Source organism: Clavelina lepadiformis, chromosome 9 (genome assembly GCF_947623445.1).
Source record: "Clavelina lepadiformis chromosome 9, kaClaLepa1.1, whole genome shotgun sequence".
NCBI classification, from domain to species: Eukaryota; Metazoa; Chordata; class Ascidiacea; order Aplousobranchia; family Clavelinidae; genus Clavelina; species Clavelina lepadiformis.
This window is the reverse complement of record NC_135248.1, coordinates 3646590-3673406: the sequence shown is the minus strand read 5'-3', so window position 1 is coordinate 3673406 and position 26817 is coordinate 3646590. Positions and strand designations below refer to the sequence as shown.

General features: G+C 36.9%; 2 protein-coding genes across 3 annotated transcripts; one reads left to right on the top strand and one right to left on the bottom strand.

Annotated features, from left to right (window-relative positions):
* Window positions 1-1655: 1655 nt before the first annotated feature.
* LOC143470366 (helicase POLQ-like) lies at window positions 1656-9302 on the bottom strand. 2 transcript variants are annotated; one of them, XM_076968446.1, is made up of 20 exons: window positions 9062-9302; window positions 8401-8962; window positions 8077-8288; window positions 7805-7983; window positions 7379-7519; window positions 7082-7217; window positions 6618-6823; window positions 6258-6400; window positions 5934-6056; window positions 5662-5775; window positions 5256-5388; window positions 4938-5054; window positions 4734-4833; window positions 4557-4652; window positions 4141-4298; window positions 3851-4012; window positions 3426-3599; window positions 2988-3116; window positions 2387-2506; window positions 1656-1793 (listed from the first exon to the last, which is right to left on the bottom strand). In XM_076968446.1, the coding sequence occupies exons 1-20, from the start codon at window positions 9207-9209 to the stop codon at window positions 1725-1727; spliced, it is 3222 nt and encodes a 1073-aa protein (XP_076824561.1). In that variant the 5' UTR covers window positions 9210-9302; the 3' UTR covers window positions 1656-1724. The 2 variants fall into 2 exon arrangements, with proteins under 2 accessions (XP_076824561.1, XP_076824560.1); XM_076968445.1 differs by lacking the exon at window positions 1656-1793 and having other exon boundaries at window positions 2309-2506.
* A 6741-nt stretch (window positions 9303-16043) lies between these two features.
* LOC143470353 (uncharacterized) lies at window positions 16044-26805 on the top strand. The gene is made up of 7 exons (XM_076968419.1): window positions 16044-16400; window positions 17869-18034; window positions 18313-18424; window positions 18763-19021; window positions 19392-19540; window positions 22170-22323; window positions 26268-26805. The coding sequence occupies exons 1-7, from the start codon at window positions 16313-16315 to the stop codon at window positions 26489-26491; spliced, it is 1152 nt and encodes a 383-aa protein (XP_076824534.1). The 5' UTR covers window positions 16044-16312; the 3' UTR covers window positions 26492-26805.
* Window positions 26806-26817: the final 12 nt, after the last annotated feature.

The following is a 26817-nucleotide window of genomic DNA, read 5'->3' as shown; positions in this document are numbered from 1 at the left end:
AAAACATTTACATATAAAAGCAAAAACTCAGAAAATTAATGCTGTGAGTCACGCAAGTCTCAACTTCTCAGTATAGTTTCTATGCACCGATAAATAACCCTCCCCAAAAAATACGCCTTTTTCCGAATTTCTTGGGTGTGGCGACAAGCTATGAATTTTAATAATTCATAAACCGAGAAATGAGCACACTCGCCTTACTCCCTTCGTTTAAATTTAAACATTGTCTACTCGGCATTCTTATTTCAGCATTTTTTACCAGTGCAACATAAGTGCTTCACATAATTTCAAAATGAAGTTCTGAAGTTTTACGCCTCATCCTTCATCAAATCATCAAACGCTTACCGACTAAATCTTTGTCAAAACTCATCTTATATAACGTTACAGATGTTGGAATATTGATTATGCCAACTAAGAAAAAGGTTTGTCGTGTAAACACATTAAGATTCCTAATGAACGTCTTGACCATTACCCCGTTGGACAAAAACAACACGTGGGAAGAATGTTGATTTAAGCGGCTTAAGAAACACAGAACTTGCATCAATGTAAATAGCATTTGCGGACTTTACAATCAAATTACAGGTTATTTAACGCCGAATTAAATGCATCAATTAATTATTAAAAGCGGATTAGCGTCCCGTGATGCCAAAACTTAACTTCAGAAATATTACGAAATAAAACTATAGCGCAAACGTTTTACGGACTAGCCGGCTCCAGCTGAACTTTACGCTTTTAGCGGGTACATTCAGAACATTAATTGAGCAATTTGGCGTCCAGTTTAGCGTATGCGCCAAAATGCTGCAGGAAAGCAAAACACAAGATCAAATCAAAGCCAACTATGTAGACATACAGTAGCCTATAATAATTAATCGATTGAAACCCTGCATATTAGCAAGCAAAAATATTTGATATGCCTACGAATATTATAGGCTACGTAATTTACGCATGTCTGATATACATGCGGGTAGATTATAAATTATTATTAATGGGATTCCCACGACTCGAAACATTGCATTAGACAAGTTGTAACTAGTTACCTCCCACTTAGGAGCGTAAATATTGCACTCAATGTTATCACGAAAGTTTGGTTTGTGGAAAAATCGCGTCATTCATGAGAGTAAAGGTATAAGTATGATATTGCCAACTACTGAACATATACGCCAGAATTTATGCGGCCATGTGTTATTGTGGAATGTTGGAATTTTATGCACTACCGGTAAACTAAATTTCTTAGCAGATGCCTTATGATTCTTAGCCAATTGTGGTATCCGATTCAAGCGTGGAGTAGTATAAGATTTGCAGATGGGCCATTTTATCTGTCCGTACAGAGTAAATTACTGTACAGTCATCAATGCCTACTGCATTACCTCATGGCTCGCCCCTAGTAGGCTACAATCTCACACTGGTAACACTATCTGCAGCATTCGTCCATCTGATATGTAAAGTAGACCACATTACTGGGCCAACTACAGTTATTATAAGACTTTATATGGTCAACTAAAACCGGTCTACTCGGGTTATTACGAATTACGACAGACGTGTGGGGCACCTCAACTATGGTCATATAAACGTAGACGCAGGATGCGTCGAAACAACGAAAGTTTAATGTAAAAAAGTATAGGGCAGTGGTACGCAGAAGTATACGGTTGGCAGAAAAACTGTGTAGTACGTGAATTAAATGAAATTCAGTAACAAAAATTGCATAAATAGTGAAAACGAACAAGTTTTCAAGTGATGGCCGTTTTTAATTCGTCAGCTTCTTCCTGCAATGTTTCGATCTTTTCTGTCAACAATATCTGCAACAACGCCTTTTAAGTCTTTTGCAAACTTTCAAACTTCAATAGGCAACAATACAACATCAAAAAGTGATAGAAAATTTAATATAAAAACATGATTTTGCAGGTTTTAATGCAAAACCTTCACAGCTTCACTACATTTCTATAAACTATGGACAGTAGGTTGGAACGTTGTTACAACGTCATGACCCTTTCTCACGGGTCACGTCATTAAATTTCAACTTAATTTTTAACGTCGTATTGTTATAAAAAAAACCTCTGAAACATAAACGGTTTGCATTGAGACGTATGACTTTTAATCGATTTTAAATTCACTCAATCTAAAACATTTCTTCATAATCTCAATGTAAGCTCCGCCGAAACTTTTAAATCAAATTTAATTGCACACTCCGGCTTTATAAATACTATAGCTTGTAAGTATGATAATTGAAAATGCAATAGCATAGAATTATTATCGGTACTTTTCCAAGTTTTCCCCAGTTCGTGAGCAAACCATAATCAAATTTCCATGTAAAATGCACTTAAGCTTTAGATAAAGAACGGAAATGGACCATCATTGATAAAAATTGCAATGTCAGTACATCGACACATACCTTCGCAGAAGCTACGAGTTGATTGGCTTGCTTCCTGGACAAGTGCTCTATGTTCCTCACAAGGGCGGTGACATCGGCAACAGCTAACTCACTCAGTGTCTTGTAACCAGCATTGTACAGCTACCACATAATATAGCGATATTACATCAAAACCGAAGTGTAATGTGTTGGCTTATTGGAATGATTAATTAAATAAGATGGTCTACAAGTTTACTCCATTCTCGTTTCTGAGTAGTTTATGATAGGGACTCTAAACTTCTTGGACCATGGGTCGAAAAACAAAAATTTTAAATTTCATGTTTTCAAATTTTCACGTTTGAAACCATGATAAAATAAAAGTGACGCAAACATAAATAAAACCGGTAAATTTCGGAATCCTTTCATATTTCTCATCATCAGATAGCAGAACAGAGTGAAGCACAAAAGCATTAATAACCACTAGTTAACATGCGTTAATCAATAAAGCCAGAGTTGGTGCAAACAATTTGGCAACTCTGGCTTTGGTAGTTTTGCTTCCAATTACTCAATCTTCCCAACATTTTTGCACCTACCATTGATAATATTTATCATCAACATAGAGCAACTTTAAACAGCGTGATACCTGTTTTGCTCGGGCCAGCTTAACACCAGGGACCTCCATAAGAGGTACGAGCTCTGACGCAGTGCAATATTGCAGGACTTGGATTAACTTCTCCAACAATGCGTGGTAAGGCCAGAATTCTTCGAACTCCTATTATTATATGAAATGAAAATTTTAATACAATGACCTCTCCTGTTAGGTTATTGATTGTGTATGGAGCGAGGGTAAAATGGTAACAGCGGATTATTGCAATTCTATACAATTAGTATTTCTAGCATCATATTTAGTATCCTTGACTATAAACCGCTTTGCTTTAAACGTGATGGTCTTAGGTGGGATTTAAAGTATAAGCCACCATTTTGACGTGGATGCATTAATATCACATGAACGCACTCATCTCTGCTAGGCTATGCAACCCTTCCAGTATAGAAAGAACACAAATAACAGAATGTTATTTACCTTGGTAAAATGCAATAAGCACGAAGCAAACGCAGCTGAACTATTCATGAGATTTTGCAGAAAGCCTCTAGGTTGCTCGAACCTGGCCGACACGTCCCATACAGACTTGCCCTTGAATAATTGGTGGAGCATCAGCGTCACGTAAAAACGTTGCACCACAAAATCGTTGACTTTCTGTGTTCCGAAATGAAAAAATATTTAACCACTTTTCAGGCATAATACCGGTAACTTTCATGTGATGTGGTCATTTTCGTGTCAAACCAATTTTTATGCAATTTTAAACAATAACTGGTTACACAAAGTATACACACATGTGTACAGTTAAAGGCTATGTAGTTACACAGTAAAATACGATGCACTCAATTATAAGACTGCAGTATACAAATGTTACGTGCGATACACAGATGGAAATGCAGTAAATTAACCTTTTTCCTCGGCTTACTCCCAGCAGCCCGACAAGCGATGTAAGGTTCAGGAACCCCAATAACTTCAGCAGCAGTGATTTGCGAAGGTGTAAGCCCGTTAAATTCTCCCATATAAATCAGCCAGTTTGGGTTAACTTGCTTCGCGGTTTCATAAGGGGTAACCTACAGGATAATAACCAAGCAACATATAAATAGCAAATAACTTGTTACAGTTTAAGTTCAATTTTCCCACAAAGATTGGTTGAAATTTGACCTAAACTTTAAACTGAACTCAAACTCTTTACACTTACCAGATACAACAAATGGATGTAGCTGTCTAAGACCAGGTTTTTCAATCCAAGGTTGAGGTCAGTGTATATCATGTTGCTGAATTCCAGATCTACTGAGCCTTTAAAAGTGGCAATACCCAGTTTGGTTGGCTTCAGTAGTTTTCCATTTTCTTTGTCACCTTTAATGAGAATGTGGTTACATTGTTAACTTTTGTGTTGGATTTTCGTTTAAAAAGTGTAGCGTGTTGTTAACGACAATACAAACACTGAAATGGCACTTTCACTTTTCATGTAATGCCACAAGGAAAAATTTTTGTATGTCACATGTATTACTACTTCACCGAAGAAGTGAATTTGATATATGTTGTTGTCACATTTCCACAAAAACAACGTTTTATGCCAATTTTATCGCAAAAAAAGCCCGCTCTCTTGCTTACCTGACACATATTGCACAAGTTTTAAGTCTAGAAGATAACTGAGGGAAGCTTGTAAAATATCATCAGCGGTTTTTATTTCGACTTCGTGTGAAAGACCTAATTATGCAGTGCAAATGGCAGAGTGAATAAAGAGTGTTACGATCTAAACATTTTCAAACGTAAGGGTTTCAGATTTACCTTTAAACTGATTGGGGCATAATTTCTGAATTGTTTTAATTTGTTTGGCAAACAAGGTGGCTGCAAAAAAACGTTTTGCATCAGGAGCATCACGGATTACCTGAAAAAAATTCACCAAAAGCTTCCTTAAGCCTATTCCTTTAGAAGAGATCTAAAGGCAGAGAATACGAACACATAATTTTAAGCGAAAATAATTATAGTCACCTTTAAGCAAATCAATGTTAAAAGTAGCGACTTGAAGCCTTTCCCGCCGTCGTACATTAGACTGCTTAAACAAGTTTCAAATGGACCCGCTACCAAGTCTGATACCAGCGGCTTGTCCTGCATACAAGGTTATTGCAAACTTTAACCTTCAAAACAGGTGTTAAGATTTCTGTATATGATGGGTCAACAAACCATTTTGATTTATCATTTTTTGTTCATTTTATTAATTGTTTCACCATGGTTACATAATTAGGCATCTAAATTTAGAATTTGATGTCAGGCCAATGATTGTCAAAAGTAGAATAGTAATGTTCTTACCGTTGCTTTTGAAATGATCAAGTAACTTTCCCCCTTTTTATCGATGCCCGCTCTGCCGGCTCGACCAATCATCTGCTTGTATTGCGAGTGTGAGAGAAAAGTTCGACCGATGTGAGGTGACCTGATTATCACCCTGGTAAAATGAAATTTTGAATTAATTATATCTAATCTTGACTTAAACTGTGAAATCTTACAAAAAAAATGAAGATGAGGTTTTGACTTAAACCGCAGATGCAAAGCATTAAAACAACCTGTTAAAATGCTGATTTAAAGTGTGGGTCCAGTCCATGTATTTATGTGCTGTGCATATTATCTTCCATACTGTAACTCTACTTTAAACAAATGTGGAAAAACCACCTGACCTTACCAAGTTATATATATTATGAAATGTTATATATCCACAAACCTTCTAGCAGGTAAGTTTACACCAGCGGCAAGTGTTGAAGTGCAAGTTATAACTGAGAGAACACCGATTCTGTATGCATCCTCGACCAAACGACGTTCATCTGTTGTCAAACCGCTAAAAAAACTTTAATCTTTCACAACTGCGACAAGGTCACTCTGCCACTAACAAAATAAACAACACTACCCATGGTAGAAATTAAAAGTTTGCGAAAATTATATGCAATAAGCCTATTAATTAGTTGCTTGCCAAACAATATTTTTTAATATTTCAACCTGTGATGGTAAGCCACTCCATATGGCACAGTTTTTCGCAAAACTGGACAAATTGCACCACCATCATTGTAAAATGCGTGCAAGATAGTAATCTTTTCCTTGGTTTTGTGCTCCAACAAATCCCTGACGAATTTTTGCAAAAAAAAATCTGACAGATTAATTACAAACAACTCGAGTAATGTTTAAGTTTCAACATTCAATTTCAGTTCATAAATGATACACATTAATGACATTATGCTATTTTGTGATTATATCAGAATTTCTTATTTATGGTAAACACAGTAAGGATTTCTTAATGTAATACATTGCATGGGAATAATATACTTTGGTAGAAGCTTGCAAATCATCGTAGCAACGTTTTCACAATTTTTCTTTGTTGGACAAAATATGAGGCAGGAATGCTTTGGAATCACCTCAAGTACCATGGTCACTAGGTGGTCAGTATCTCTAGTGGCTAGCTCCTTGGTCTGCGAACAATTACGAAAAGTTAATGGAGAAAGAAGTTTTTTAATGTGAAGAACATTTCACCAAAACTAAAATCATTTCAGCTCCATTTAACACATTTTACGTCTAATGTATTGAAGTATAAATATTTGCTAGAAAACAAAAACAATAACTATACAATTGGAAAACTGATTATAACTGCAAGTCTTAGGCTTGAAACAAATAATGACAAAGTATTACACGATGGGCAAGAGTCCGTTCCAAAACCATCACGTCTTCTTCATGTCGTTTAGCTGGGTCAATTCTATACACATAGTCCATGTATTTGACATATTCGTCCAAGTCCACAGGTCTGAAGTCATTGAAATAGATTTCGGCTTGCAAAAATTTAGCTAAATCTTCGATGTTGTTCAGTGTCGCTGACATTGCTATTACTTGGGTGGAACCTGGTAAAATTAGAAAAAATTTGGGTCATGACTCATCGCTTTGTTATGCAAGGCAAGATGTTAATCGTGAACCATAAATGCAAGTTCCTGTTAGCTTGCTTGCGATCTCAGGATCAATCTGTGTGAGACCAGATTTCATACAGCAAACACCACATAAATTTGGTTGATTGAAATTACTGAAATATGTAATCAACTAATCATTAATTGAATTATTCCAATATTTACATTATTTCAATATATTTTAAAGGACTTAATTACTTGACATATGCATCAGCTTTGTCAACATCATCTCCACCGTAGCTCCCCTTCTGCCACCTTCACCGATCATATGGAACTCATCTACAACCACCAAGCCAAGATCTTCCAACCTTCCACATTCTATCAGTGAGTTCACCTTGCCAAAAATAATGCATAGAGATTATGTCAAAATCAAAGGATTCTTCACTGTTTTTCATTACACCTGATTGTGATAAATAATTTGGAAATTTAAATCTCTTGGAACGAAATGGAAAAAAAATTTCAGTAAAATAGTGGTTGGGTGAGAAGTGAACTAACCAAAGAGTCTGCTTTTTCAATTGTGCAAATATACAAGGATTTTTTCTTTCTGCGTTTTCGAGGTGGAAACCTTCCTTTGCTGCCTGCATATTCTTCAAGAAGAAATCCCAGATTTATTGCAAACTGAGAAAGATTTTGAATCTGAAAAAGATCAAGGTTGTTTTTTGTAACTTGTAAATAACATGGAAGTCTGTTTATTAATCATCATTTCAACATTCCTTTATACAAAAGCAAGAAATAGTTTGGATCAATGAAATAAAACTAAAAGTTTTATGACACAATAAGCATATATTGTATCTGTTAAGATTGTTTTTGTAGCTTTTGTTTAATAAAATATATTTCTGTAGAAAAGAGACAATACCATGAATAACATCTTAATACTGAGACTGAAAATGAAAATATTATCCAAGCAGAAATATAGATTACCTTTTCCTGAACAATTGCAACAAAAGGAAGCACCAGCACAGCATCTTTCTTTTGGCAAAGTAATGTTTTGAAAATTAAGATCTCCGCAACTAGTGTTTTTCCACCGCTAGTAGGTAGCGAATAAATTAGATTTCTTCCCTGCTTTATGCTGTCTAACGTCAGGCAGTTATGTTGCCAATCTACAAAGGTGAAACGGGAATCAAACAAAACTTATGAGACTTATGTCGTAATTATGAGTAGAAGCACAGGTTGTAATACAATGCACCACTTACCATATAACTTGCTTATGCCTCTAACACTATCTAATAAAGACTGAACTTTGGATGGAAGGCCATAAAATGGACCTAAGTCTTGGGTAGAAAAATCATCATCAAATAGGTCTTCATTTAAGAAGGAAAATCTGTCCAGCAAAGCTGATTGATCTTGTTTTTTAAACCTCACATTGAGAGGCGTACTTGGGGATTTGTGGGCATTTTGCATCAATCTAAAAACATCAATCCCAGTCAAGTATTATTGCAGTTACCACTAACATATGACAATCATATTAGCAGAGCAAACAATATATATATATTCATAACTCTTCACAGCATTGCCACCTTTGCCTAATTTTTCCAGAAACACCAGGAGTAACAGTGTTCAACTTCCTTTGGTCTGGTGTTGACATGGCTTTTGGTTTCGATTTTGTTACAGATCCAATACAAGAATTTGAATCATGAACATCTGGTTCATGAGCAGTAACAGATTTTTTATCACATTGTACTTGAGAAAAGTTTGTATTTTCGTTTAGCTCTTTGCATAAGGTCAGGGTTGCCTTATTAGGTGTGGCTGCAAAACATTTTTGTTCTAAAAGTGACAAATCAACATTGTCAAAAGCAGAATCATCAAGGGTTCTTGCACCGTCAATTGTATTGCCAGCAATACAGCTGGAGACAATGCTATTTCCATGAAATGCTTTGCAGTTATCACCAGCTGAAGCAAGCTTGCCTGATCTTAAGAGATCAGAAGCATCACTTGTAACCAAACAACTGCTATCAATGCAAGCAGATTTGCTTGCATCCACAAATCTCGAAGGTTGGTTGGAGTTTATGTCAGAGTCCATCGTATTAACTTCAGAAAATGAACTTTGAAAATTGCACTTCTTGGGCTTCTCAATAACATCTGCAATCACAAAAAAACTATGAATATTGTAGTTATCGATACAGCCAAAGTCACAAAATATACTCAACCTCAATTTCCAGCAACGTTAACCCAAAGTACCTGAGCTTTCAGCAATATTAAATGGTTTCTTTCCAAAATTAGTATTTGATGCAATATCGGAATGAGCCACACTTCCATCTTTATCAAAATCGACTTCAAGAAAGCTGAGACTTTCAAGGCTTGCTTTCCTTTTTCTTCTTCTTGCCATTTACGTCGACAGTACATTTAACTCATAGCAAGATACATAAGGTATTAGAATATGTGGGGAAGGGTGCAACTGCATATAATAATTAATGAGCTATATAATTAATGCTACAGATCAGCTCAAATAGCGTTATATTTATCATATATATCATAGGAAACAGCAATTTTCTGCACGATTGGGCAGAGTTAGGTTCCACAAATGAAAGGTACATACACAATTTCAAATATTTAGACATAGGCTTTCACTAAAGGTCATTAACCAAATTTAGAAAATGCAACTTGCGACCAAACAATGCAACTGATACCGAAAACATAAACAGATAAATGAACAAAAATGATGATTTATTGCACGGCGTTACCCGTCATACCAAAATATGTATTCATCCGCAAGATTTCTCGTTGAAAAACGATGTAGCCTACTTTCCAGTCTGAATAAAAATGAACTCCCTTAAACTCTTAGCCTACCACCTAATACGAAATCTCTCTTTATAATAAATGCAGTCGTCGCTGGTCAGCATTATAAAGAGCCACACTAGCCTACTGGGAAGTTTGCTTTCAGTGCACCAGACAAAACTACCAATCTATGGCTCCTTAAAGCTTTGGGTAGTGGGTTTGAGGGTGCGAGACTGCAACTTTGCAAGTACCCCAGGCTCCCAGGGTACAGGTTGGGAACTCCTCGTCTAATGGTGCAGCGTATAGTAACCGCCAACATTAACCACTAAGCCACAAACAAACAGAGCCAGTGAGACACCTACTTCAACTGCAGAAGCAGTACCACTGATAGCCTAGTTTAAACTAGAGACTTCTTCTTGCACTGTACCAGGCCCAACAACCTATCAGCCTAAGCCTAGGCTATCTGTTGGACTGCTTCTGCTGTTGTGTGCTACTGCCAGGCTATGTTAAGTAAGCTAATCTTTGGTCAAAGCAAAGCATTGCATTTGGGTGTTTCCCGCTGTTGAGTTTAAATTTTTTTGACACTAGTAGCGCTAGTAGCATAAATTTAAAGCTCTAGAACAGGGATGTCCAACCTGCGGCCCGCCTGAGATTTTTGTGCGGCCCGCTAGTCATTTTCACTCGAAAAGTATGTACTTTATGCACCCATTTTTCTTGAAATTTAATAGGTTCTACGGCCCATTGAATTATTTCAAGTGACAATGCGGCCCACTGTAATAAAAGGTTGGACATCCCTGCTCTAGAAGAACACAATTTACATAAAAGATGTGCTGGTGGCTGATATCGTCGTAATAAGTGGTTCAGACTTCAGATAAAGTAAACTCTAATAAATGCGGTAAGTAATAATCAAAATATAAACCGTCGATACCCTACTTTAATTATAATATTAAAAGCTATCAAACTGCGTATGCTAACAACCTAGCATTCTTCACATTTTTATATATACCGCGCTAAATGCCTAATTTAGTGTACGAACTTCTTATGTAACGCGTGTGTCTTGTGTAGAGTTTCATTTAGTATATTTCATTCATTTCACTTTACTTCGCTTCAATCCAAGTTTGACAAACGCTTCTTTTTTTGTTGGCAACGTCGGTGTGCATACAGCACTAACCCAGAAAAAAGGAATTTTTACTGAATCAGATTATCTCGGAGTCTTGACGGAGCTATCTCTATCTCTCCCTTTTCTCTCTTTCCTGCGGCCATAAGCGATGCCCGTTAAGCGTCTTCCAAGTATGCTTCTAAGTGTTCATATCTGTCGTTCGATCGCCACAGATCAAAATCCTGCATAACTTTAAGTAGCCTAATATTACAAATAATTAATCAAACCAATTAGTAGGCCAAAACTACCAACGCCGGTGACTGATTGAGCTCAAAAAAGAATTTGCGGGAAATGTTTTGCCATGTACCTACGCTATGTTCTTGTTTTATACGGTTAAGGTGTTGTAAAAACTGAAAAGTGTAATCTATTCCTATTGCGTACCGTATATGGATGATAGCTACGTTTACCGGAAGCAATTAACCGAGACCGCAATACAACCGCATAAATGTATTTCACCGGTAGATTCCTTCGTTCGAAGTAGAAGCTGCAAATGGAAGGAAGACACACAACCAATTATGCCTACATATCGTTGATAACGGTTATATCGAGGTTTGAGTTAGCTGAATTGAAATGATTGGTTAGATTTAGATTGAAATTGTTGCACAGTAACGTTCAGGTTAGGCCAATGTCTAAGTTATAGAAATACGCTTTGCAAGCTTCAAATTTTTCCAGTAACATAGACGCTTCGGATCATTTAGGATTAAAGCCGATTTGTTTTGCAAGTTTTCTAAAATAATTTCAGGTATAAAATATAGGCTGTAAAATATAGGCTCCGCTGTAAAATATAGGCCTGGGTTGGAAGGAGACACGTTTTTGTCAAGAAAAAAATAACGTGGAGTAATCACAGAAATAAGAATCTGAATAATTTCAAGTTTTCGTTTCTTCTCCATATCTGTAATTGGATATGGTCTGGATCTTATTTCATCTGGTGATTTTCTTATTCCAATCTTTTTGTTTTTTTTTGCACGTTGATCCGATTACTTTGATTAAATTGATATAGGTAGGCATACCATATTTTTGTGATTGAAAACTGGGACGCTTCAGAACAGCGAGCCTTATCAGATAAATGTGGTTCATATTTTACTAGGAGTATGAAACTATTTTGGATTCCTATCGTCAGGGACAACTAAAGTAGTAAGACACAAAAAAAAACTAAAATAGTGTATTTTACTAGGAAACAAAACAATATTCAAGCTTTGTAATTTTATATAATCGTCTAATCATACTTTTCTGTAGACAAAAATTTCTTCAAGAAGTCTATATTCGACTTTATTTTCTCATAAAAATCACAGCAGGAAAAGTCAGTGTTAATTTTGCAGGTGATAAGGGCTTTCAAATGGTTTTTGCAGAAGGAAATGCAAACAAGTTCCGGTACCGTATGAAATAAGTTCTTTCAATAACCTAATTGCAAAAAGATCACCTCCTCCTTCTAGCCTACTCTTACTGAACTGGCGAATGTGCTAACAATCAACTCACTACAGGACCAATTAGGCTACCCGCAAGAAGGACGAAACAATTACTTTTAAATTTAACACAACGAAACAAGAACACGCATCGAGCATTGCTCATCAGCAAGTTGGCTAAACAGACCAATCACAGCGTGCTAATATTCGTGTAGTGTGGGGCAATGCTGGCTGACGAAATGCCAAAGCGGGACTTTGTACTTTATTTCCGGTTGACTGACCGGGACGCCGGGACAAAGCCTTAAAATGAGGGACTGTCCCGGCTAAAACGGGACGTATGGTAAGCCTAGATATAGGGTCAATGTATTGCAAATATATACTACGGCAAGGTTAATGTTGTAACTATACACTGTATAAGCCATATATAGTCTAATGCTTAATTGACATTCCAATATCCTATGCTAGTCTATAGATTTCATTTACAGTACCAGCATTTTCCATTACACTCAAAATTGTCACTTATTGGAAGAAATCAGCAGCAATACTCATTAAAACCATTACTCGCGCTTGTTGGCTGTTTTCTTTTTGGTTTCGCGACTGGATGTCAAACACCTGACCTAGTCATTTTGCTGCCATTGGTGCGACCTCCCTAAGCGATCGTTTTACAGTGATAAAGCGCTATCTATTCATTGATCAATTAATCGCTTTAAATTCTTCAATCCCACGAGAACGGGATTTAGCATTCTGATATGAAACGCATCTCTGTTGGAAGATAGCTTAAGGTTAGAACGTAACCATCATAGGTAAAGGTTAGTACGCAAGATATGTACGCAATGACTTGAAAACGTTAAAGTAGACTATTGTAAAGCGCAGTAGTCGTACTGTTGGAGGTAAAATAGGCTTCATTTTTGCTGTTACCGACTAGTCTTCCTCTTACAAACAAAATTACTAACGAGAAAACTTTCACTGTACTCGGAGACATCGATTGGTTTGGACTTTAGTCAGCAATAGATCATTCTATCGCTACATTTACCCAATACTAGGATTTGTAAAGTGCATTAGAGAAAGACGACGTTTTGGAAATGGGTTTTAATTTAAACTTGCGGCCACGTTGTCTCAACAGACTCATACGTTTTCTTAATGACTCGTGAAAAGTAAAGCTTTTAATGAACATCAAGCCGAATTTATCAAGTTAGAAAGACAACGTGTTATAGTGATAGAGATGTTAGGGTTTGTTTAGGTGTTATATGTGTAGTAAATATAAAACGATGCTTACAGTAAGAAGAACTGCAAGTCTGAAGACTGTAAAGACTGTAACTTGTAAAACTGTAAGTCGATGATGACAGCTTACAGAAATGTGCCCTCTAGTCATAACTTCTAACTTGATCTTGACACTTGTAGACGGACGGACGACTTAAACTTATAAAAAAAGCAGTAAAACATAGAATTTATACTGATAAGGTCGCAATTTTAACTGAAGAAATTGTGGAATCGTTTATTAAAAGGTTTGTGAATTCCTAAAAGAATTTTATAAACCTCATATGACCCCATTAAAATGCTTACTCATTATGGCTATAGCAAGAGATGTTTATGTTTATATTAAATCTAAATTTAGTAAGCCAAACGAAACCTGTCAATAAAGTATTTTTGCTTTAGTAACATTGTAGAAATTTTCATTAAACCTATAAATTACATTTTGGAAATGTAATATCGGCAGAGACCTGCTGTTGTGGTACTTTAGTAGCAATTTTCTATAGGCCTACCTATTGTTGTAAAAATTAGAACATTCAATTGGGATTTTTAGACGTAACTTATAGGCTGCACTCGAGAAAGGCTCGGGGCCTTGGCCCCAGCAATTTGGGGACCCTGGAAATACGGAGCCAGGTAGAGTTTAAAATTACGTAATTGTAATAGTTTTATCATGACCCTATTCAAAGCACTATCGGCCGACACTGGTGCCGCAAGCTATTTGCATTAGATTTTTAGTCCATACATTTCGGTCAAGGACTTACTGTAGCCATGACAACTATTGCTTAGTTTAGCGTAAACAGTGAATAACTATTTTAGTACAAAGACATTTGCCACGAAACAAAGATCATGCATAGCGCGAATGAAATGGAAAGTTAGTCATTCGTCTTATCGATTTTTTATACCGACTGTTACAAGGAAATCCTTTCTCGGTTGCGATTGAAAACGAACCAAGACCTTTAAGGACTTAATGACACATCTTAAAAAATGAATAGATTTTAAAATGGCCCAAACATTTCTAAATAGCCAATGCATGTCTACCTTTAAATAGATTGGATAAGCAGAATTAAATTTCAGCATGCCATCTATAACTGCAAGGCAAGATTTAATAACTTATTTCATTTTAAAACCCGATTTACGTCTTTTAAGCAAGAAGGCGGCTCAAACAAGCCTTTTTGGGTTAGCATAATATTTTCGTGCTGGCTTTGTGCAGAAAAAACGATAAAATTTTAACGAATTTCACAAATTACACGAGAAAGTGGGTAAAAGAAAGCCTGGAGCAAATTCAACAACCGACAAAAAATAGGCAAGACTAGGGTTTAAAACAGAGGATTGTTTTTCTCGACTTGTGCATGACTATACAATTACACAAACTATACAGTTACGTTTTCAAGGAGTACAAACGTGTAACCATAAATACTGCTAAACAAATGGCACCAAAATGTTTTTGTCTCGCTTGCACTGTAATGAATCGTGATCAGACATTTTTCGGGTTTGGTTTCAAACTGCGAGTTGTCTGAAAACCGTTCGGAATTCACAATTCAAAAATTCAATCTTTGCGTTTGAAAGAGGGCATGATTTGAAAAAAGAAGATTATGCTTTTTGTATGGCTCAAACCCAATGGCGAGAAAAATTTTCCGTTTCATTTGCACGTTAGTTCAATAACGGCTGTCTCTCTTAATACATGAAGGAAAAAAGCTTAAGAAAAAATTAAGCATTTCTCCGCATAGGAAAATGATCGTTGACTACTAATTGGGATAGGCTTAGGCCTTTCCGATGAATTCTACTGCACCCTGTTACTCGGATTTGGGTTTCACAGTGCTGACACGATGCTGTTCCGCGCCTAACGTTGTCGCCTCCATCCGCTGTAATAGGTTACTGGGTTATACGCCAGGGGAATACGCTCGATGCGGATTCATATTGCCGAATCTATACTCAGAAGTCGTTTGTTGATATACTGTAAGCATAAGCTGTACTGTATATAATCTTTCCTAATTTCCGGACTTGCGTAGCTTAATCAGCGACGGAAAAAATCAAGTTTTAAAAATTAAACAAGGACAGCTAAAAGTACGGAGAATTACAACAGCGGGTTTCAGAATTTCCCAACTGCAATAACGGAAATTATTTTCAGCTTATTATAGGCAGTTGTGTAAGCTTATACTTGCAAGATAATTAAGTTAGTAATGATCTTTGTGATTCGAAGTGACACAACTGTGAGTTCTAATTAGCTTGGTAAATTTCACCAATATCTTCCAACAACGGCAATCACATAATTATCCGTTGGTAAGCATAACGCTATACCAACTCAAAAGAGGAGAACGAGGACATAGACCAGGGGCGTGCAACAGTTTATAGCAATACGTACAAGTTACGTACCGTACAAGTATAATGATGCTGAGAGCCAGGTAACAGTTAAGAGTATTTAAAAATAATGGCATACTGGATGAAGTCTGTGCCGCAAGCGGGTCACGTGATTAGATACCGTGGGCCGTATTTTCTACGCCTCCGGCATAGACTTTCGCTCTTGGAGAGATTTTGGTAATTTCACTAAAAAGAGCATAAAATACTGCACCGAGCAGTTACGTAAAACAGCAAATGAAAACCTTATCGTATTGTGCTGAAAACTTCCATTTTCGGATTTCACGATATAGTCTCTCTTCGGAGGATACCAATTACTAAATGTACAAGCTGCAATACATTATGAACATTGAATGAACACTTTGAAAAATAAATATGACAGGAATCCTGGTTGGTCTAAGTTTCCCGTCTAGGCCCCTCTCTCTCTTTGTTATAAAATGACGTATATGTAATTTACAGGACATACTTTATGGTGAAGTTATACTATTAAAAGTGTTATTACATACTTGTGGAAAAGGACAAGAGCAATATTGTAACGAAAAACTAATGGATGGATACTGGTGCGTCTCCTATCATGACATCCCGCGGTGGGTCTACGGAGTTAAAGGGATTGTTGCCTTATTTATAATTGCAGGTGAGTTATCACAAATGATGCTATAACAGCATTGGAAACGGAAAAGTCTATTTATTAACTGAAATACCTTTCCCGGATGTTTGAAAGATTAATGCATTTCGTTTAAAAGGAAGGAACGTCGTCTAACTATACGACAACGTGCAATTGATCAAGCATATGTGATTCTGCAATGCGTGTTCAGCGTTGGTTTTTCATCGTTTGCCTGCTTAGGCTCAACACGATTCGATTTAGGCTTCTAAGCTTGTTTCAAAACTAGTCGTCTTACCATCAATGACAATAACGCAGAATGGCATTTTGGAATCAATTTATTGCTGTGTTGACGAATAAATTAAATTCCGATGTTCTAATTTTAGTGTTTTGTCAGTAGAAAATTAAAAAATATCTTTAACCTGCCAACAAAATTTGCATAATTAAATAGTCCTTTGAATATTAATTGAATTATCAATATATGTTAAAAAAAAATTTACGATGATGCTGGGCGTTTGCGTTTGTCACGGCAGGTGCTATAGACAGAACCACATGTCCACCTCGCTCTTACACTTTTTGTTTTAAGAAGACGGGTTAAGATATAGGAAGTGTCGCGTAATTTCCCGAGAGGTTTTGCAGCTGAACAGGAAATAATCTGTCCTCGTTAACCTGTTGATGTTGTTAAAAATTTCTTACGGTTACTTTGCAATTTTTTGCGAATAAGTTTATATGTTTGTTGAGCAACGCCAAGTTTAAAGTTGCCTTATATAAATTACAGCGAAGAAGACCATAAATAATATATGGAAAGCAAACATATGTAGTTTGCCCCAAAACCACCGACTACTTTCTCTATTTATCTGCAAATTATTGTATTTCCGTCGTTTGGCGAATAAAATGTTGATGTTCATGAAAGGATCGTAAACGTTTTCGCTTTATTTTTTATAGGCCTGTGCCTAAAATCGTGAAAATTTTTCATACTAATTTTTCTCAAAAGTCAGTAATTCTACTCACAGTTAAAGCGCAAATTGTATAGGATGCCCATGAAACCCCATGAATATGCGTTGTCTTCGTTAGTATCCCAGTGCAAAGAAATTAGTAGGCCTATACACGAATTTCTCCAATAATGCAGCCTACCTTAACAGTGTCCTTAAAAATTTCCCGTGGTCTACCTTAAAAACGCCGCTTTAAAAGCTAAGTTAGAGTTTAAACGTTTGGCATCGTTCTCTTGCTTTGCCGTAACACAAAAATCATAAAAGATAAAAAATAATTGTGTTGCTTTATTGTAATACAGTAGGCCTATATATAGATGAATGATTGTGGAAACCATTTCCCAAATATACCGTATGTGTAGAAATTTTAATAGAATATATATATAGAAAAAATGTTTGTTATCAAAAATAGAAAAAAATCTTCCAACAGCAGTCAGCAGGTCAATTTGTTTCACGAGGAGAACTTTATTTATGTTTTTATTAAAATTTCCTGCCAATCTCGCTTTCTGCAGGAAACGTTGTCGTGCTGATGGCCATTGCACGTAACTGGAAAAGGTTGATGCGACAACACAATCTCTACAGGTACCTGTTGTCGTTGGTGGTAGCAGACCTACTAAACGGGCTCATACTCCTGCTACATGCCATATTTTGGTTGGTCCACATGCTCATGTTTGGAGGGTGAGGGTCTTAAATATTCCTAAATCTTGTTGCCATAAATTGCAAGTGTCTCCAGTAGGCAGAACCATAGAAACCATGTTTGAAAACTATTGCAAACGAAAAAATGGCAGAAAAATTTTATTTCTGCATTTTCTTACTTTCAATTCTAGTTTGTAATGTATTAAGTTCCTATTTACCTAATAGTAGCTTATGATGTTAGTTTAATGACAATGACAAGATTTATTTATCCATGATAGCTTCAGTCATTGTGCTGATTGTTATGTTGTTGTTTTTTGTAGGGTGCAAGGCTTCAACAGCGAAAACTTTCAAGAAGTGTTGAGGAATTTAATAAGTGGTTCCCTTCATGGTTTGGCGTTTGCCTCGTTGGCCAGCGCGACTTTATTGAACCTGGTTGGTAGCATGAATTATGTAATAGGAACTTCATTTTAGCAATATTGTGTAAACAAGCTGAATGAAAGCTAAAACTGATTATTTTGTGTTCGTTTTTACGCCAGACCTGCATTAAGTATCGGATAACTTATTATTTAAAGTTATTTGACATTAATAATTTAAAACTCTGCGTTAAAAAACTGTAATCACTAATTTTAAAGTGATTCTAAACGACTTGCAATTTGCTTGATTTTCTGTTTATAATTAATTGATGAACTTAAGTTATGAATTTTCACCTAAGTTCACTCTACACGCCCCGTGACAACTTAATGTATCGTCATTTCTTTTTAATGACGTAGGTAATGCGAGTGACGTCAATTAGAGCGGTGGCGCGTGCGGCAGCGATAACAGACCGATCAAAAATCTCTTTGTCCTGGGCAAGAAACCCCCGAATTTCCATCGTCTTGACCAGTTTGATATGGGTCATTGCTCTGACCTTTACGATCATTCCCTTGAAGTATCACTGTCATATGGACCTGCAGCAGTGCTTAAGCAAAAACACAAGCTACAACTCCACGCTCATGGTGTTCTCTGAAAACAAATTATTGGACCCAGTTGGTGAGTCGTACGAGATTATTCATCCTGGAGGTCGTGAGTCGTGACGTAGGCCTATCTTATCGCAAGCATATGCGAATCTTTTTAACGCACTAGGAGACATATACGCAGGTTCACCTTGTTCCAATTATTTGTCATCATATATTTGTGCAAACCGCTTTCCAAAGAGAAAGTTTGAAGGCACGTTGCTATATTTAAAATTGTCGTTAGTGAAAAACAGATTCCAATGGAAATCTTATATTCATAGTAGTTGCTACAGGAATAAAAATTAGTTTTTGATATTATTATTTATTAGCGAATCTTTGGTTAAATTGACATCACAAAAGCCAACAAACCTATTTCAAATAAAATTTTACACCTAATTTTTCCACAGAGAATCCGGAGTCATACGACTGTTCAGTGTTGAGGCCACCCAGTCGTCGTACTTACCTTCTGGCTCTGTCTGGCCTTATTGCCATCGCATGGTTGTTGTTGTTCGTGTGCAACTTCATCACAGCTTGTATTAGAACAACAGTGGACAGGGTGAGCAAGCATTTGTAGATTCAGTTGTTGCTTAAATACCGATTTTGCTGGGAAGATATGCTGATGGAAAATGAATTGGAAAAATTTGAATTGAATTGAATTAAAATTTTAAAATTTAAATTTTAACAAACAAACAACCTCTGTTAACTCGCCAAATGCATGCCCCGTAATCTACCGTGACGCGACACCTGATCGAAAGACACTTTATCGAACGACACTTAATCGAACGACACTTTATCGAAAGACACTTAATCGAACGACACCTGATCGAAACGACACCTGATCGAAACGACAGTTGATCGAACGACACTTTATCGAACCGAAAGTTGATCAAACGACACTTTATCGAACCGACAGTTAATCAAAACGACAGTTGATCGAACGTCACTTTATCGAACCGACAGTTCCAGCAAGATTTTTGCGTGTTTCTCAAACATTGAAACAATGAGTCATTGTGATGTTCAGCTATCTGTCCATGTTTGTTTGATAAAGTTGGATTTTGTAATTTTTGAGATATTGTGATATTTATATAATTTTGCTCTCTCTCCGCATTGAAGCGTATTACTCATTTACGCACCAATAACTTGACTAACTATTCTTTTTCGTTCTCTTTTCACAGCGGGGGCGCGGCGTAACAAGAAGAATTTATAGAAATGTGTCACTTTTAGAAATACCTAATTTACACTAAATTCACTTTCTTTAGTTTTACAATTATGATGTATACAGGAAGCCAGATGATGTTTCTACTAACTTGTAATAATCTCATCAGTCTACGACGCATAGGTTTCTAGTAATTAACGATTGCAAATGTGTGTGCGGGGTTGGCCACACCTAGTTTTTTTAGTAAACTCGCGAGCCTGGTTAGGATAGGGTTAAAAGATCCACAATTTATCGAAACAACTGACGATATGCACTGTTAAAAGCACGACAACTGACGAAGTGCACATTTCAATCGCATTCATTTAATTACAAGTTGTGTGCAATTGCTCGAAGATAACTTTTTATGTCCATATTCGTTGAGTCATAATTTTCGACTGTGCTCTTCAGCCGTTGGTTGACAGCGTCGTAGCGCTTCTTCCGAGGTGGGCCATCGATTCCAGCACTCAATTGCTCAATTAACATTTCGTTGGAACCTTGTTCCTGCTTAATTTTTTTGACGAGTCTGCGAAGTGTCGGATGGGATATTGAGACACGCTTGCTGAACGCATTGTGCCATCCTTCAATGCTATTATTCGTTCGTGGAAGGTCATCTTGAACCCGGTGGAAGACATTCCAATATCATTATTAATATCATATTCCATTCCAATTCCAAATAGGCGCCGGAAATGCGTGATCTTAGCTTGCTTTTCGTGAATTTCATTGTTGAAAATATTTGTTCACATGTGTACGTGCTACCAAGCATCGAAGCCATTTATTTTGCGCTGTCGGTCAAGCTGGGATAAAGACCACTTTCAAGAAGCTACTTTGTGTAAAAGTCAGGCAGCGACATGCCCCTTGCTATAAAATTTTGCCTTCAATTCCTTACTCTTTGTATCTATAATGACTAGTCTAGTCTACTGTACAGACAATCTCGTACTTAGTAATTCTCGTGCGTATTCTTGTGATATCTTATTAATATGTGGGCGGGCCGGCCGCCATGCGAAATCGAACACTTTATGATACAAATATAAAATATAGATATAAAATATAAATCGTCAACTTTATGATATATACATCACAATTCATTAATGCACACCATTACAAAGACCGCACATCACAATGGCTCATTGTTTCAATGTTTGAGAAACACGCAAAAATCTTGCTTGAACTGTCGGTTCGATAAAGTGTCGTTCGATCAACTGTCGTTTTGATTAACTGTCGGTTCGATAAAGTGTCGTTCGATCAGCTGTCGGTTCGATAAAGTGTCGTTCGATCAACTGTCGGCTCGATTAACTGTCGTTCGATAAAGTGTCTTTCGATCAGCTGTCGTTTCGATCAGGTGTCGTTCGATAAAGTGTCTTTCGATAAAGTGTCTTTCGATAAGGTGTCATAGTACCTAATCTACTAGGCTTAGCACGTCAAGTGTGTTTTCAAAGTAAATTGCCGTTAAAAGCCCCCACCAAAAGGATTTTCGTACTAACAGTGGGTTTGTTTGGAAGCCTCAATTTTAAACGGTATGATGAAAGCTAAAACTTAATAGCCTACGTTAAAATTTAATTGTGGTCTTTACAAATGCCTTGAAAACTTGTAGAGAAACCACAATATTGCCTAATATATACATATATACATATATTAGGCTTCTAATTGCTTAGGTTGCTGAACTTCGTCGGTTCGTCCCACGAGAAATAAAACTCTTTTCAATATTGCTTTTTTCAAATAACCCACAAGACATATATCATGAACTTTTACTCTTGGTATGACATTACAAGCGATGAAACGCGTTTTGTTTATACCAAAACTTTGATGTTAAAGTTTTCATTTAAAATTGCAAATGAGATAGAGTAAATTTAAAACATTTTTGCTGTTGCTTCGGAGAGATGGGTATAATCTAAACACGGCTTGCTTAAAAATTCAACTTCTCTAATTAACTTTGAAAATATTGCAAATATGTTTAAACATCACTTTAAATATTTAACAAAATATTTTTTAGGTAAACGATTCTACTGCTAGCAGCGGCAACTTGAGATTACGACATTCGTTTGGGTTCCAACGGGACACCTCGTCAATATTTGCTTTCGTTATCACGTTGAACATGACAATTTCGACTGTTCCATACGTCGTGTTCGGTTTCGTCACCGAAGCAGGTGAATTTTTAAATAACTTATTACTTCCATCAACTTTACTCTTGTAAACAGAAGAAGAATAGAACGAAGTGTCAAGTGATTCTAAGGTTCCATTGGGTAAGGGTATTCTAAGCGTCAAGCGATTCGCCTCAGTAAATAGGCTATACAGGGTGGTCCACGGTACTACGACACTTTATCGAACGACACTTTATCGAACGACAATTAATCGAACCGACAGATAATCGAACGACAGTTTATCGAACGACAGTTAATCGAACCGACAGTTGATCGAACGACAATTAATCGAACCGACAGTTGATCAAACGACAAACTTTGACAATAGCTTCAAGCAAGATTTATGATATCACACTGATGAATTATATTATAGGTGTAACATCTTAAGCCTCGGTGTCATTTTAAGCCTCGGATCTTAATTGCGTGTTTCTCAAACATTGAGACAATAAGCCATTGTGATGTGCGGTCTTTGTAATGGTGTGCATTAATGAATTGTGATGTATATATCATAAAGTTGACGATTTATATTTTATATCTATATTTTATATTTGTATCATAAAGTTGACGATTTCGCATGGCGGCCGGCCCGCCATACGAAATCGTCCGGCCCGAAACATATTAACTTTTAACAGTGCATATCGTCAGTTGTTTCATTAAATTGTGGTTCTTTTAACCCTATCCTAACCAGGCTCGCGAGTTTACTAAAAAACTAGGTGTTGCCGACCCCGCACACACATTTGCAATCGTTAATTACTAGAAAACTATACGTCGTAGACTGATCAGAATTTTGCAGGTTTGTAGAAAAATCATCTGGCTTCCTGTATACATCATAATTGTAACACTAAAGAAAGTGAATTTAGTGTAAATTAGGTATTTCTAAAAGTGACACATTTCTAGAAATTCTTCTTGTTACGCCGCGCCCCCGCTCTGCGGAAAACCAGCTGACCGCGAGAAGAGAACGAAAGAGAATAGTTAGTCAAGTTATTGGTGCGTAAATGAGTAATACGCTTCAATGCGGAGAGAGAACAAAATTATATAAATATCACAATATCTCAAAAATTACAAAATCCAATTTTATCAAACAAACATGGACAGATAGCTGAACATTTTTTATGAAAAGTCACCAAATTTCAATTTTCTACAGCAAACAATGCAACTGTACGCCACGTTTTGCTATGACTGTGTGCGGGAGAAGCAAAGCCTAGTTAGAACCTACCCTGAATTTTGGCTTGCAACGAGATCTAGATTATGACTGCCTACAGTCTTAATTTGGACAAAATCCATGTACTCAGTTTTCTATAACAACTGCCTAAACTTTACAACAAGTTTTTAGCTTAAAAGTTTTGGACAAATACTCCAACATACCAAAAGTTCAAACCCACACAAAATTGTTGTATTCTTGTAGTTCTTTTAACAGTCGATTCGATCAACTGTCGTTTCGATCAGCTGTCGTTCGATAAAAAGTCGTTCGATAAAGTGTCGTTCGTCTTTCGATTAACTGTCCCGTCATGGTGGTCCACGGCTATATTGCGGGCCGCAAAGGAGGGAAACTCCAGTGTTAGCAAAGGACTGAGTTTACTCTTACAATCGACTTGATGCTTTGCTACACGACTAATAACGCACTCCTTGATACTTTCTACTTGTTAGCGACTGTGCTTGTAACAAATGGTTGAACTCGTCGTATGTATGGATCGCCACACAATATTGGGTTAGCCGTAAAAAGGCTTATCCCATAATGATCACGTATTGACTCGCAGCTCAATGACGTGCGACTTATATCAGGCTGTGGCTAATGCAACCTATTTAAATAAAACGCAGGAGTGTTTTAACAACTGCGGGTTTTGCACCGAAAAATACGGTACTATGACACCTTATCGAAAGACACTTTATCGAAAGACACTTTATCGAACGACACCTGATCGAAACGACAGCTGATCGAAAGACACTTTATCGAACGACAGTTAATCGAGCCGACAGTTGATCGAACGACACTTTATCGAACCGACAGCTGATCGAACGACACTTTATCGAACCGACAGTTAATCAAAACGACAGTTGATCGAACGACACTTTATCGAACCGACAGTTCAAGCAAGATTTTTGCGTGTTTCTCAAACATTGAAACAATGAGCCATTGTGATGTGCGGTCTTTGTAATGGTGTGCATTAATGAATTGTGATGTATATATCATAAAGTTGACGATTTATATTTTATATCTATATTTTATATTTGTATCATAAAGTGTTCGATTTCGCATGGCGGCCGGCCCGCCCACATATTAATAAGATATCACAAGAATACGCACGAGAATTACTAAGTACGAGATTGTCTGTACAGTAGACTAGACTAGTCATTATAGATACAAAGAGTAAGGAATTGAAGGCAAAATTTTATAGCAAGGGGCATGTCGCTGCCTGACTTTTACACAAAGTAGCTTCTTGAAAGTGGTCTTTATCCCAGCTTGACCGACAGCGCAAAATAAATGGCTTCGATGCTTGGTAGCACGTACACATGTGAACAAATATTTTCAACAATGAAATTCACGAAAAGCAAGCTAAGATCACGCATTTCCGGCGCCTATTTGGAATTGGAATGGAATATGATATTAATAATGATATTGGAATGTCTTCCACCGGGTTCAAGATGACCTTCCACGAACGAATAATAGCATTGAAGGATGGCACAATGCGTTCAGCAAGCGTGTCTCAATATCCCATCCGACACTTCGCAGACTCGTCAAAAAAATTAAGCAGGAACAAGGTTCCAACGAAATGTTAATTGAGCAATTGAGTGCTGGAATCGATGGCCCACCTCGGAAGAAGCGCTACGACGCTGTCAACCAACGGCTGAAGAGCACAGTCGAAAATTATGACTCAACGAATATGGACATAAAAAGTTATCTTCGAGCAATTGCACACAACTTGTAATTAAATGAATGCGATTGAAATGTGCACTTCGTCAGTTGTCGTGCTTTTAACAGTGCATATCGTCAGTTGTTTCGATAAATTGTGGATCTTTTAACCCTATCCTAACCAGGCTCGCGAGTTTACTAAAAAAACTAGGTGTGGCCAACCCCGCACACACATTTGCAATCGTTAATTACTAGAAACCTATGCGTCGTAGACTGATGAGATTATTACAAGTTAGTAGAAACATCATCTGGCTTCCTGTATACATCATAATTGTAAAACTAAAGAAAGTGAATTTAGTGTAAATTAGGTATTTCTAAAAGTGACACATTTCTATAAATTCTTCTTGTTACGCCGCGCCCCCGCTGTGAAAAGAGAACGAAAAAGAATAGTTAGTCAAGTTATTGGTGCGTAAATGAGTAATACGCTTCAATGCGGAGAGAGAGCAAAATTATATAAATATCACAATATCTCAAAAATTACAAAATCCAACTTTATCAAACAAACATGGACAGATAGCTGAACATCACAATGACTCATTGTTTCAATGTTTGAGAAACACGCAAAAATCTTGCTGGAACTGTCGGTTCGATAAAGTGTCGTTCGATCAACTGTCGTTTTGATTAACTGTCGGTTCGATAAAGTGTCGTTTGATCAACTTTCGGTTCGATAAAGTGTCGTTCGATCAACTGTCGTTTCGATCAGGTGTCGTTTCGATCAGGTGTCGTTCGATTAAGTGTCTTTCGATAAAGTGTCGTTCGATTAAGTGTCTTTCGATAAAGTGTCTTTCGATCAGGTGTCGCGTCACGAAAAATACAACCTACCAAAACTCCGGAAGTACTTGCGGCTGTACCAAATCTGTCCACGAGCCATATGCGCCGCGCGTGCCAGCGCTGGACCACCCTGGGCTATCATATAACCCATGAACGTTTGTTATACCTAGTACGATTACTCGTAGGTATAATCGAGAAAGTTACAAATGCAAGAAAAAGTTTCCAGCACAACTTTGTAGCAGCTTTAAAACAATTCTGTCATCTGTAGGTTCCGACTACTTGCGAATTTACTACGGGGATTTCTTTTCGGGCAACGCTGTCGAGTTTTTCGAGATTGTCACCTATCTCTCCAGTTTAGTCAACCCATTGATATACACGGCCATGTTGAACCAATTGCGAAGCAATGTTGATCGGACGATCGAGGTCATGTTAAAAAGCTTACATAGAAGTCAAAGAAAGAAATCGAGGCGAAGTTTTCGCGAAGAAAAATAACTGGTGTGAGGTAGCAGGCAGACGACCAAATCAACGTGACGTTTACTCCATTGTGAGTCCAGCGCTTTGCTTTTTCTACCTCGCGGGAAAAGATTTCAGAAGACTTCGTTTACGTTTACTTTGATATTAATAGGATTACGCATTACTTTGCTTGATTAATCTTCTTCGGAATATAGGTTTTTTCCTTATTCCAGGAAAAACTAATATTTAGGCTAAAGCAAATGTTTGAAATTTGAAAAAAATGTTTTAAGCCATGCAATTTTCTTTGTGATACGTTTCCGTTTTTTGAGTAATAAAAATTGAATTTTAATATTCTTCTATAACGT